This window comes from Prionailurus bengalensis, chromosome A1 (assembly GCF_016509475.1).
Source record: "Prionailurus bengalensis isolate Pbe53 chromosome A1, Fcat_Pben_1.1_paternal_pri, whole genome shotgun sequence".
In the NCBI taxonomy this organism is placed as follows: Eukaryota; Metazoa; Chordata; class Mammalia; order Carnivora; family Felidae; genus Prionailurus; species Prionailurus bengalensis.
The window spans coordinates 136,459,871-136,473,865 of record NC_057343.1 but is presented as its reverse complement, the minus strand read 5'-3'; the positions used below and the strand labels follow the sequence as shown (position 1 = coordinate 136,473,865).

General features: G+C 38.7%; 1 protein-coding gene across 1 annotated transcript in view; it reads right to left on the bottom strand.

Moving 5' to 3' along the window:
• Positions 1-11,067: 11,067 nt before the first annotated feature.
• The window catches only part of SLC30A5 (solute carrier family 30 member 5), a 35,398-nt gene continuing 32,470 nt past the window's right edge, over positions 11,068-13,995 (bottom strand). Inside the window, exons 15-16 of the mRNA XM_043584437.1 lie at positions 12,741-12,869; positions 11,068-11,908 (exon numbers count right to left, since the gene is read on the bottom strand). Coding sequence (XP_043440372.1) covers positions 11,738-11,908; positions 12,741-12,869 — 300 coding nt within the window. The 3' untranslated portion in view covers positions 11,068-11,737. The remainder of the gene's footprint in view (positions 11,909-12,740; positions 12,870-13,995) is intronic.

The following is a 13,995-nucleotide window of genomic DNA, read 5'->3' as shown; positions in this document are numbered from 1 at the left end:
TGGCAGCTCAGAGCCTGGAGCCTGCTTTGGATTCTGTGTCTCCCTCTCTTTCTAACCCTCCCCCACTTGCACTCTGTCTCCCTCTCAAAAATAAAAATAAAACATTTAAAAAATCTATTAAAAAAAAAAGACTATCGCTGGGTCTTGATGATTTACATACTTGGGAGTGAGAGAAAATGGAGTCAAGGGTAATTCCCAGGGGCGCCTGGCTGGCTCAGTCAGATAAGCATGCGACTCTTGATCTCAGGGTCTTGAGTTCAAGCCCCACATTGGATGTAGAGATTACTTAATGAATAAAACTTTAAATAATAATAAGTAAAGTGTAACTCCCAGGTTTTGACCTGAGTAACTGAAACAGAAAGACTAAGAGAGGAGCAGCTTTTAATGGGTGGCAGGTTGTGAGTACGAGATCAAGAATTCTGCTACATTTGGAATGCTTAAAGGTATGGGGGAGGAGAGGTCCACTAGGCAGAGCCCAGGGAGGGAGCTTAAGTGTTCTTTGGCTGTAAATGGTATTTAAATCCTAACACAGAGGAGGTCATCCAGAGAAGGAATGTAAAGAAGCCTAGATCCCAAGAGCAAGCCCTGGGGCACTCCATATTTAAAATTGAACCAAATGGGAGAAGTCCGTTAAGAAAATTGGGCAATAAGATCAGAGAGGTTGGAGATCAGTGTTGTCTCAGAGGTGTCTCAGAAAACAGAAGGCGATGGTTCACTGAGGGAATAGTGGTTTAACATGACAGACTGAATATACATAGTCTGTTTCTCCCTGAAGACAGTAAAACGCGTAACTCTCAAGGATAGGTGAGGAGACAATAATGCCATCATTTTGGAAGCAGGAAAGCAAATCAAAAAGTGGTAATGGAAGTACCAGAGAGCCCAAGAAAGTTGAAATCTAAGCTAGTGGTGGGAAACCAAGAAGCAAACTGAATCTTGCTATAGGCTCCGGCAGGTTTCAGGAATGCGGAGTACCAGGAGCCTATGAAAGTGGTGGTGTAGGTGGAGCTGAAACAGAATTAGTTGATTCCCTCCTACGCATTTGAGTGCAGTGAGAGCACAGCATCTTTCTGGTCCCAGCTGACTGGAAGTTTATGTTTGGAGAGGCTGAACTAAAGGAACTCTGGATTCGGGTGCTGGGCAAGTTGAGAGAGGATGAGGTAAAATTCTCCACACCAAATGGCAAGACCTCCAGTTCCTTTCTTCCACTCAGTCCCCTAAATGCAGGTACCTGAACTTATATCCTCCCAAATGAGATAAGGCCTTGCCTCTCTGGGGAGTGGACCTGCCCAAGAGAAAAGAAAAATCTCAAAACAATACTGTTGGGTAGACTACCCAAAGAAATGGCTGGGTCACCCTGAAAGTGATGCTCATTACTTGACATGCTGGCATGCTGACACAGAGCTTCTAGTCACTTTTAGTGTTTTACTCTTAATCATTAATATACACGGGCGCCTGAATGGCTCAGTTGGTTAAGCATCCAACTTTGGCTCAGGTCGTTATCTCATGGTTTGTGAGTTCGAGCCCTGCATCAGGCTGTCTGCTGTAAGTACACAGCCTGCTACAGATCCTCTGTCCTCCTCTCTCTCTGTCCCTCCCCCACTCACACACATGTGCAGGTGTGCTCTCCCTCAAAAATAAATAAACATTTAAAGAACAAACAAACTGGGGCACCTGGGTGGCTCAGTTCAGTTAAATGTTTGACTTCAGCTCAGGTCATGATCTCACAGCTTGTGGGTTCGAGCCCCACATTGGGCTCTGTGCTGAGAGCGTGGAGCCTGCTTTGAATGCTCTCTCTTTCCCTCTCTCTCTGCCCCTCCTCTGTGCTCTCTCTCTCTCTCTCTGAAAAATAAATAAGTATAAAAAAATAAAATAAGAGACAAATAAACAAAAACTATTAATAGCCAGCCATTGAGCACCAGACATTTGAGGACATGCTCCAACTTGAAAGAAAGAGACCAAAACAAACAAAAAGAAACTTCAAATGAACAAGCAATTCAAGTAGAAAGCCAAAAAATAAAAAAAGTTACCACCCATATCATCAGAAAAATAAAAATAATGCATCCACAAGTAAGTTTATAAGACAGCACTGCAAGCTTAAAAATATGACAGCAAAGGGGCGCCTGGGCGGCGCAGTCGGTTAAGCGTCCGACTTCAGCCAGGTCACGATCTCGCGGCCCGTGAGTTCGAGCCCCGTGTCAGGCTCTGGGCTGATGGCTCAGAGCCTGGAGCCTGCTTCCGATTCTGTGTCTCCCTCTCTCTCTGCCCCTCCCCCGTTCATGCTGTCTCTCTCTGTCTTAAAAATAAACGTTGAAAAAAAAAATTAAAAAAAAATATGACAGCAAAAATTAAAAATGCAATAGGTTTGAAAGAGAAAGTCACAGAAATTTCCCGGGAAAAAAAGGATAAAAAGACAAAGAGATGGACTATAGAAAAGAAAAGAAAATTAGAGGATCATTCTACAAGGTCTAATATACAACTAATAGTTCCAGAAAAATAAACCAGAGAAAATTCACGGAGGATACTGTTAAATAAACAATACAAGAAAACTTCCCAGGACCAAAGAACATAGTTTCATGAATTCACATCTGATCACTCTGCAAAATAAATGAACAAAACACTGATCCCATAACATGCTGTGCTGGCATATAACATTAAGAATAAAGGGAAGAGGGGTGCTGGGTGGCTCAGTCGGTTAAGTGTTTGACTCAACGTCAGCTCAGGTCAGGATCTCACGGTCTGTGAGTTCGAGCCCTGCGTCAGGCTCTGTGCTGACAGCTCAGAGCCTGGAGCCTGAGCAGCTCAGAGGCTGCTTCGGATTCTGTGTCTCCCTCTTTCTCTGCCCCTCCGCTGCTCGGGCTCTGTCGCTCTCTCTCTCAAGAATAAACAAACATTAAAAAAAATTTTAAGTTTATGTTTTTTTTTTTTAAGTAATTTCTATGCCCAACATGGGGCTCAAATCCACGACCCTGAGATCAGGAGTCACACGTTCCTCCGATGAGTCAGACAGGCGCCTCCGAGGCCTAATTTCAGTCCTTGTAGTAACTTTAGTTACTGTGCTGAGTTAAGGGATGCCAAGAAGGCTGAGGCAGTTAAAAGGGAATGAAGAAAAGGAAGGGCCAAAGAGGCGTGAGGGAGAATGAGAGAAGGCCTGTGCTAGTCCTGGAAACTGAAGTCAGGCTTCTCTTCTGCAGTCCACTACCGATGTGATCTGACTTGCTCTGCACAGTAGTCAGTCTTTGTGGAGTGACTAGTCTAGTAAAGCTGCATAGCCTGAGGCTCTGAGACTGTGGCTAAGTAACCGGGGGGCTGGTCCAGAGGAGAAGCTTTACAGCACAAGTTACGTCTTGCAATGGTGCCCAGCTGAACTCTACAATCAGCTGTTGGGTAGAGTCAGAGGTGGGGAGTAGATGAAAGGTGCCACTGATCCTGTAAAAACTCTGTGATGCTCCTGAGGAAGCTGAAGCTCAGAGTTTAAGCTGCTTTGTCATGTGGCCAGGATGAGGACAAGTCTAGTTCAAAATCATCGTGAATTTCACTGATTTTTCCTATTAACAATGTATGCCTTCTTCTCCATAAAGGTTTTTCTAATCTCCCAAGAGAGTTTTCTTTCTCTTCTGAACTCAGAGCGATATTTCCTTCGTCTTTTCCCCAATATCAATCTCTTCTTTCTCATATATATGCATATATATGTATATATATTGTGTATATATATGTATATATATACATATATACATATATACATGTATATACATATACATACATGTATATATACATATATATAATATATATACATATATATGTATATATAATATATATATACATATATATACAATATATATACATATGTAATATGTATATATATATAACAGAGAACATCAAGCAGGAGCTGCACTGTCAGCGCAGAGCCTGACTTGGGGCTTGAACTCACGAGCGCAGAAATCATGACTTGAGCCGAAACCAAGAGTCAATGCTTAATCGACTGAGTCACCCAGACACCCCTCATTCACTTATTTTTATATGCTCAGTAACTATTGCTTTACTGTAAGGACAGAGGCCCTATCAGACCTCTTTGCGTCATCCACTCTGCTTTATACATATTAGGCCATTAATGCATCTTTTATCTAAATAGGTAGGTGCCTTTAACAAAAAAGTTCCCGTACATTAATTTAGAACAATTGCCTTGGGGCACCTGAGTGGCTCAGTTGGTTAAGTGACCGACTTTGGCTCAGGTCATGATGGGTCGTGAGTGCGAGCCCTGCGTGGGGTTCTGTGCTGACAGCTCAGAGTCTGGAGTCTGGGAGTTCCGATTCTGGGTCTCTGCCTCTCTCTGCTCCCTTCCCCTCCTCCTCTTCCCCACTCCCCGATCCTGCCCCCATCTGCTCACGATCAAGCTTCTCTCTCTTTCAAAAATATACATTAAAAAAAATTATATAAAAAAATAGAACTATTGTCCTCGGGCGCCCGGGTGTCTCAGTAGGTTAAGCATTCAACTCTTGATTTGGGCTCAGGTCATGATCTCAGGGTTTGAATTTGAGCCCCGGGTCAGGCTCTGTGCCGGCAGTGTGGATCTCCTTGGGATCCTCCCTCTCCCTCTCTCTGTGCCCCTTCCCTGCTTTCACTCTCTCTCTCCCAAAGTAAATAAATAATGGGGCGCCTGGGTGGCGCAGTCGGTTAAGCGTCCGACTTCAGCCAGGTCATGATCTCGCGGCCCGTGAGTTCGAGCCCCGCGTCAGGCTCTGGGCTGATGGCTCAGAGCCTGGAGCCTGCTTCCGATTCTGTGTCTCCCTCTCTCTCTGCCCCTCCCCCGTTCATGCTCTGTCTCTCTCTGTCCCAAAAATAAATAAATGTTGACAAAGTAAATAAATAAATCTTAAAAGAAAATAAAAAATAAATATATCTATTGCCTTAATTTCATAGGAATGAAAGGGATAATCTTATGTTCACTGGATCCAAACCCCATCATTTTACATCTGAGAACAAGTGACCAGCCCTTAGATCACGGCTGTGGTGATTCCTAGGCCAGCGTCCAGCCCACTGTATCAACTTGCAGCCTTTCAGATTAGGCATTCCTATCTTGCTTCTATGGAAAATCAAAGCAAACCCAAATGGGACCCTCCACTTGAAAAGTATGTGTCATTTAGCTAACGTTTTTTACAGGGCTAGACAATAACACCCCCATAGGATTACCTAGAGGTCTATGGTTAACTTGTACTCTGGTATTCAAGTACCCTCAGCTCCCTCCTCTTAAACCTTCTAATCACAGGCCTAAGAACTTCATATGCGAAAGCCATGATTATGCAAAACTGAAATACTAATGGGTTTACGCAGTTCACTCTGATGGAATTAAGCCCCTTGCCGTCTTATTTCCACCAGTTCTTTGGATTTGTCAAATGCCACCTCCTTCAGCTAAAAGTGACCTACCTCTCCATACTGAATTTTACCACTCCCTTATGGCATCAAATCTCTCCAAATCTTGAATTATAGTTATTTTCATCTTATCTTCTCTGCTGTAACGAGTGTGTTGAAGAAAGGGTTTGTGTCTGATTTTTTTTTTTTTTTTTTTTTTTTTTTACTTTAAATGGCAAACTTACAAATATGAGGCAATGAACATGTCACATAGTTCAAATCACCATCCTCTCTCACTGGGGCTTGGGCAAAAGCCTTCTAACTCCTCAAGGTTGCACTGTCACTCTCCCACGCTGATCCTCTTGAAACCTATCAGCTCAGTAAGTCCCTTCCTCCAAGCCCTCTACAGGCTTTCCATGTCCTGACTACACCACCTGCCTGATTTGCTTTCACACTGGTTTTCCTGCTCTTCTTCTAGCATGTTAAGCACCTCCTGCCCCAGATGCCTTGCATTTGATGCGCAGTCTAGAACACTGGGTATGGGTAGAATAGTCTAGAATTCTAGATATTGTTTGCCTCCTTACTTAAATCGGGTTCTCAGGTTTTCTTCCACGGAGATCCTCTTTGGCCATTCTCCAGCACCATGTTACTCTCTATCCTTGTGTTGTGCTCCAGTGGAGTCTTAGTCCTGAAACTGGAGTGCCTGGTTTGAAAAGTTGACTTTACCACTTACTAGGTGTATGGCTTGGGGCAAGCTAAATTAACCTTTTCCTGCCTTAGTTTCCTCATCAAGAAAGTGGGGGTAATTCTGTATTTGTTGCTTGGAACATTGCCCATCTGATACACGATAAGGGGCCAATAAGTTATTGCTTTTCTCAACTATCACAAACTATTTTTCACATATTAGTCTGTCTCCTCGATTAGAAAGTCAGCTCCATTAGGGCAGGACTTTGTTTCACTTATGACTTTATCCCTATAGCCGTGTCTTGGTAAGAAGGACTCCCACAAATTCTTGTTGAGTATGAATGAATTTACTGAATGTCTAAAAAGCCATAAACCATTGAATGTATTATTTTCTTATGTTTCCCGTAACTAGGCGACTGTTAACATTGATAGATCTGTGTACTATACTTTGTTGCAGGGGGAAATCTCCTTGGTCTTTAAAATCAAGTGGAAGATGGCAATAAAGTGGAACAAAATGTACCTGAAAAAATCTTCTCCACCAGCCTGCATTATTGAACTAGATCAGTTAAAGCAAACTTGGTATATAACACCAGAGTATGAGGAGAAAAAAAATACAGATGATTATGTAAACTGTTTATACAGTGCCTAGCATATAGTAGCTTCTAAATGAATACTCACTAGCAAATTATAGGTACACTTACACAAGTGCAATAAGTAAGTTATAATTAAAGGATTTTGCCAATTATATACACCTATGTTAGATCTAGATATAGAACATTTCTATTACTTCAAAAAGATGCCCCTTGCTCCTTTTTCAATAAATTCTGTCTCCCCAAGCCAACCATGTGGTAGGCAGAATGAGCCACTCCCCTTTAAGATGTCCTTGCTGGGGCACCTGAGTGGCTCAGTTGGTTAAGTGTCTGTCTGACTCTTGGTTTCAGCTCAGGTCAGGATCTCATGGTTGTGAGATCCAGCCTGGCGTTGGGCTCTGTGCTGGGCATGGAGCCTGCCTAAGATTCTCTCTCCCTGTTCCTCTGCCCCTCCTTTGCTCATGCTCCCTTGCTCTCTCTCAAAAAATAAATAAAAAATTAAAGAAACTTCCTTGCCCTAATGCCTACAACCTGAGAATATGAACATACCTTTGAATATGTTTCATGGATGGGCCTGGTGTAACCACATGAGTCCTTAGAAGTAGAAGAGAAAGGCAGAAAAATAGGTCAGAGAAAGATACAACAGTAGGAGAGGAAACGAGAGATTTGAGGTGAGGAGCATATGACCCATGGTACTGGGTTTGGAGGTGGAGGAAGCCAAGGAATGCAGGTGGCCTCTAGAAGCTGCGATACCAACAAAAAAACAGGGACCTCAGTCCTACAACTACAAGCACTGAATTCAGTCAACAATCTGAATGAGCAAGGAAATAGATTCTCCCAGATGCTCTTGGATTTCATATACAGGTAATCATAAAGTAAGAACTCTTTTGAATCTGGCTTCTTTCACTTGACATAATGTTTTTGATATTTACCTACATTTTTAGAACAGTAATTTTTTTTTAACTGCTCAGTACTGTTCTATGAATATGCCTCAGTTTATTTATCCATCTTGTTGACGGCTATTTGGGTTGTTTCTGGTATTTGGGTATCATGACTAGGTACATTCTTATACAAGTCTTTTTGTGGACACACCTTTCCATTTCTCGGGTAAATTGGGTAAATACCCAGGAACAGAATTGCTGGGTCACAGGGGAGATATATGTTTAACTTTAAAAGAAATTGGCAAACAGTTCTCCAAAGCGGCTGCATGTTTCATGTTCCCTCCCACTTGCCTGGAGTGAGCTCACTGAACTGAGCACTTAAAATCTATGTATTTCATTGTGTACCTAAGTGTACCTCAACAAATATATCAGAAAAGAAAAACATGTAACAGAACACTGTATTTGGATATGCAGACAATATAATATTATCCATCTCAGAAACGGTACTGTGGATACAAGGAACAAGTCATAGAATAAATTTGATTAAAAAAATACAACTTTACCATTTTAATTTTATTATACATTATTTACTAGAAAATTTTCCTTCTGAAAGGTCACTCTGAAAAATGAACACTAGTGGTTTTATAATCGAATTCAGTTTAGCATCTGTATATAATCTCTGCATATTTAACTTGCACATGAATTAGGGCTATAAGAAATGTTTGCCCCCAAATTCTTAAATTTTTAAGAATTTTATTGTCTTAAAATTCTTTTTTTTAACTGTTAGAATTCTTATTAGGTGAGATTTATTTATTATTTGTTTGTTTACTTATAATATCTATGCCCAACATGGGGCTCAAATTCACCACCCTGAGATCAAGAGTCACATGCCCTACAAACTGAGCCAGCCAGGCACCCCTGGTCTTAAAATATTTTAAGACCTCTAACATTGCTGATGGAAGGGTAAGCTGTTACAATCTCTATGGAGTACAATTTAGTAATATTTTTCACATTTATACAAGCTCTAAACCCTTTGACCTTGAACTCCTGCATGTTGGAATACATTCTACATATTTACCTGCTCATATGCACAATATTCATGCAAAGCTACTCATATCAGCAGTCTGTAATAGCAAAACATTTGAACCAATCTAAAAAAATGCAGGGCTGCTAAATCACAGGGTTGCTACACAGCTGAGGAAAAAAGTGGGGATGCTACTTAATGTTTCAAGTATGGAATAATTTCTAAGGGAAAAATAATACATACATATATTTGCACATTCATAAGGTATTTGGAAGGATATACTAGAAACTGAAAAGTGGTAATTTCTTTTTTTTTTTTTTTTTTTAATATTTATTTATTTTTGAGAGAGCAAGAGAGCAAGCCAGCCGGGAAGGGGAAGAGAAGGAGGGAGACAGAATCCTAAGCAGGCTCTGCATCTCTGGGCTGTCAGCACAGATCCCAGCGCAGGGCTTGAACTCATGAACTGTGAGATCACGACCTGAGCCAAAACCAAGAGTCAGACACTTAACCAACTGTGTCACCCAGGTGCCCCAAGTGTGGTAATTTCTAGAGAGGAGGGAGAGCTGTGTATCTGAGTGACAGGTGTGAAGCTTTTTGCCATTCACTCTTTAATTCTGAACAATGTGACCATTAACTAGTAAAAACAAACGTCTCTGCATTAAAATTTTAGGGGAGAATGATAATCTAAATTTAAAGTAAAACGAATCCTATGTTACAGATATTTAATTATATATAGAGCTTCATTATTCTATTATGATTAGAAAAATGTAAAGTTTGTTAATTTTTTAAATTATTTTTTTAAATGTTTTATTTTTAAGAAACAGAGAGTGAGCAGGGAGATAAGGAGACAGAGAATCTCAGGTGGGCTCTGTGCTTAAAGCAGAGAGCCTGATGCAGGGCTTGAACTCTCATATGACGAGATCATGACCCGAGCTGAAGTCGGATGCCACCCAGGTGCCCCAAAAGTTTTATCAATTATTATGTAAAAGGAACAATAAATCTATACTATAACAGATGTAAAGTTAATTCTAAGTGGAAATCATGAGCTCCCAAGTTGGTAATAAGGGAAAAACAATGCTTGGAATAAAGGGAAGGGGAAAAAAATTAGTAGGTGTGGTAAACAACCATAACCATTCTTCTTGGTGCAAATGAACTGTTACAGGCTACTGTTTGGAGTATTATTTTGAACTTATTCATACATTTAACATGTAGTTAATCTCTTGGGATGGTGATTTTAATAGAAAAAAACAGACAAATTGAAAGCTACCTTTAAAGGCAGATTTAAAATAGTAAGAAAACCTCAACTTTATTTAGCCCTTTTCAACTTTCAATTCATTAAGAAAATTTTTTCCTTACATTATTTGTTCATACATTATTCCTTTTGCTCCTCATAACCCTACGATTTTGAAATTTTATTCTGACTTTACGTATAAGGAAAAGAAAGATACTGAGAGAAGCTAATTTACCTCAAATCACATGGTTTTGTATGAGCTAGACCTAGTACCCTGGTGTTCTTAACACTGGTGCTACTTTCCATCTGCAATCCCTTAACCTTCAGCCCCTGCCCTCTCTCTCACCTTATCTCTCATCACAGTAATTTAACTTTCCTGCTGTTTATATGCCTCCAAAGGGAAATGACAATTTTGATAATGGTGCAATATTTATTGTACCTATCTATTTAAAATTTTTTTTAACAAACCAAAATTGCATTAAAACATCAATATGCGATTATTTTCCCACCACTCAAAAATTTTAATATGTATTGAAGATTCTGGACCAGAAAATGTGTAAAGACAAAGAATATCAAAATAACTTATAACAAATTTCTAAAACCTCTCACATATTAAAATTGGTAAGATAAAAATATGATTTACAATACATGTTTGCCATTATGGTATAGATAAGAAAATAGTAACCATACTAAAATTATTTCATCCTACTTATCAAAATTCCTATTATAAGAATGAAAATATTCACCTGTTTATAAATAGGTATTCAAAAATGTCTTTTGAACAACATTCTTTGGTGTTCATAAAACGGCATATATTATAATATATTTATCATACAGTCTTTTCAGACTATAAATTCATTTTAAACTGGAAATGAAAAAATATAAATTAGATATTGCTATAGAAAATAGTTACAGGGTAAGTATTTTGATGTCATGGTGCCCAAATACTTATGGACAAGATTTACCTACTAAACTTTAAAATAACTACCTTTCCTTTGATATTTCTTATAGATCTACATGTTCCAGAACTTAAAAAAAAAATTACGTTAGTCTAAAGGCAGAAAATTCAAACATGAATTGACAATTATCTATGATTCTCTCAACTGGCTATTCCACAAAATATGGAGCTAATTGAATAGATGAAAACCCTAGCACTGCGTGGATACCAGCTTGATAAGCAACTTGGAATGGCAGATGCATTACAAGAAATGGAACATTCTACTACAGAGGAAGAAGACAAGTGATCGAATAATATGCACACAACTTGGTAAAATTCTTTACCCTAATAAAGTAATTATTCATTTGCAAATATTACCAAAAGTAAAAAAAATTTATTTTACAGAGTGGTTGGTTTTCAATACATCAATAATGTTTTAATTCCCTATTCTCATTTCAGCTTGTCTCATTTCAGTGGTTGGTTTCTCCTAAATAATTTAGTTTACATTTAAAGTGGCAATACAGCTTTTACGTAATGGATTTAAGTTATAATTAGAAACCAGTTTTATATACAGAAAATCCATAAATATAGAACTTTTATTCCTATTTTATCCTAGGGCTATGCAAAAAATTGACTAAAAATTTTTCATTTGGGTCTTTGTAATAAACATGTAAATACATTATTTACAATGGAGATATTTTATGATAGAAAGTAAACACACAGAAGTAATTTTGGTCTTCACCAGAATCCATCATTATATGTTCATTTTCGAAGATGATGTGACACATGTTCAAATTTTAAGATTCTCATTATACACGTAATTCAAGTAATTATTTTACTTGTACAATTAATGCTTCATTCTGTATTTAAATTTCTTTTATGAAAGATTCCTTGATCCAATAGTAGGGAACTTTAGAATTTGTCTCAAATACAGCAAAATGTTTCTGTACAATTATGTGCAATTTTCTTCCTTCTGGCAATATTATAAATACCAAGCAATTTCATCTTCATTGTCCATACCCCAGAGGTAATCCTTGAGTTATCTCACATGATGTAAGTACCATCTTTGTAGTATTTCATGGACTCCATTTGTTTGGTCATAGCTAGAACATCATGAAATCCAGTACTTAGGCCAGACATATGTTGAAAGTATGCCTCTTTTTCCACTTGAATTGTTAAATTGTTTACTCCAGCATCTTTAAGTATTCCTGTAACCTGTTATAAAAACCCATACATTTTAAAGCATTTAGATTAGTGCATTTAGTACATATGTCTCAAATAACTGATAGGACATTTTTTTCATAGCCACAGATAGTCAAAGATAATCCCCGGGGCGCCTGGGTGGCTCAGTCAGTTGAGTATCTGATTTCGGCTCAGGTCATGATCTCACAGCTCATGAGTTTGAGCCCTACATCAGGCTCTGTGATGACAGCTCAGAGTCTGGAGCCTGCTTCATATTCTGTCTCTGTCTCTCTCTCTGCCCCTCCCCTGCCCACGCTCTCTCTCAAATATAAATAAACATAAAAAAAAAAAGATAATCCTCAAAGTAATGTTTATTATTTACTTGGTAAAATGTTAAATATAATCTTTTAGAAGACCTGTAAATTACTGACCTGACATTCCAATTTGAAAAGAAAAACAGCTTTTGTTTCCAATTTGGTATGTTTAGAAAAGGGATATTAAAACTATTTTGATTCTTACCTCCAACCATAGCATATACCTTGCCAACTTTATTGTGATTATTATTAATCTAGAGCTATATTTATAATAATTAATCTCTAGATAACCTATTGGGAACCAAGGTGGATCACAAGTGATATTTTAACATTACCTTAAGCTTGTGCTCTAAATACTAAAACTTAATTTTTACCATTTTTGGGCAGAAAACAAATCTAGATGTAAAAAATAAGTTATATTATCTTTAGACAGCCAAAGACTGATGTTTTTGAACAGTCAAATGATTACTGAACTGTGTAATTTATGATGTGTGCAAATTTATGCATGAATTAACTCAACTGAAATTACTTTAAAAAGAAAAGCTGATCACCTGCTGTACTATTCTTTGCTCCAGCACATCGGATGCCACCTGTATATGAACTGTTCCTGCCACAACACTGGCTGAATGACGCCAAAAATGAGGGTCTCGGTATGATATTAATCCTTCAATTTTCTGTATCTGTAAGATAAAAAAAGAGGTGATATAAATGGACATAAAGCCTAATTTATTTAACACAAAGCAATCTTTTTGGTCCAGGAACCAGATGATTAAGTGTCTGACTCTCGATTTTGGCTCACGTCATGATCTCAAGGTTCGCGGGATCGATCCCCACATCAGGCTCTGTGCTGACAAGTGTGGAGCCTGCTTGGGATCCTCTCTCTCCCTCTCTTAAGAAGAAAAAAAAAAGATAATAAGGAGAGCAAGGAAGTGAGAAAGGAAAGGGACAACTCGCTTGAAGTAAAATATTTCCAAAAGAGTGATGCCAAGGAAGACAGCTCTGAATCGGAAGTGAATAGTTGCACACCCATTTTCCCTTCTTGAAGAGGTACTTTACCGATGCTAAACTTTGGGATACATTCAATGGACTAAATGGTTTCCTCATGTTGATACATACATTCACATATTATTTAGTATAGAAACATGTTCAAAAGATATCCTTTATGCTTAGTAATGGAGAACTGGTTAAAAACAGACAACACATATAATGTAATAGGACACTGTCATCAAAAATGTATTAAAGGTATTTATCAATATGACATAATTAAATGGGGAAAAATTTACAAAGTAGCACAAAATAGTTTTTTGCCATGTTCAAAATACCTAAAATATAGAAAAACAATTTTTAAAAGTGCTTCTTTCCAGGGGCACCTGGCTGGCTCAGTTGGCAGAGCATGAAACTCTTTTCTTTTTTCTTTTTAAATGCTTTTTTATTTTATTTTTAGAGAGAGTGAGAGACAGAGTGTGAACAGGGGAAGGACAGAGAGAGAAGGAGACACACAATCTCCTTCACAGGCTCCAGGCTCCGACTTGTCAGCACAGAGCCTGACGTGGGGCTCGAACTCACAAACCGTGAGATCATGATCTGAGCCGAAGTCGGACACTTAACCACCTGAGCCACCCAGGTGCCCCTCTTTTTTTTTTAAAATATATTTTTTTAATTTACTTATTTTGAGAGAGACAGAGACAGCACAAATGGGGAGGGGCAGAGAGAGAGAGAGAGAACCCAAGCAGGCTCTGTGCTGTCAGCTTAGAATCTGATGTGGGGCTCGAACTCCTGAAACGTGAGATCATGACCTGAGCTGAA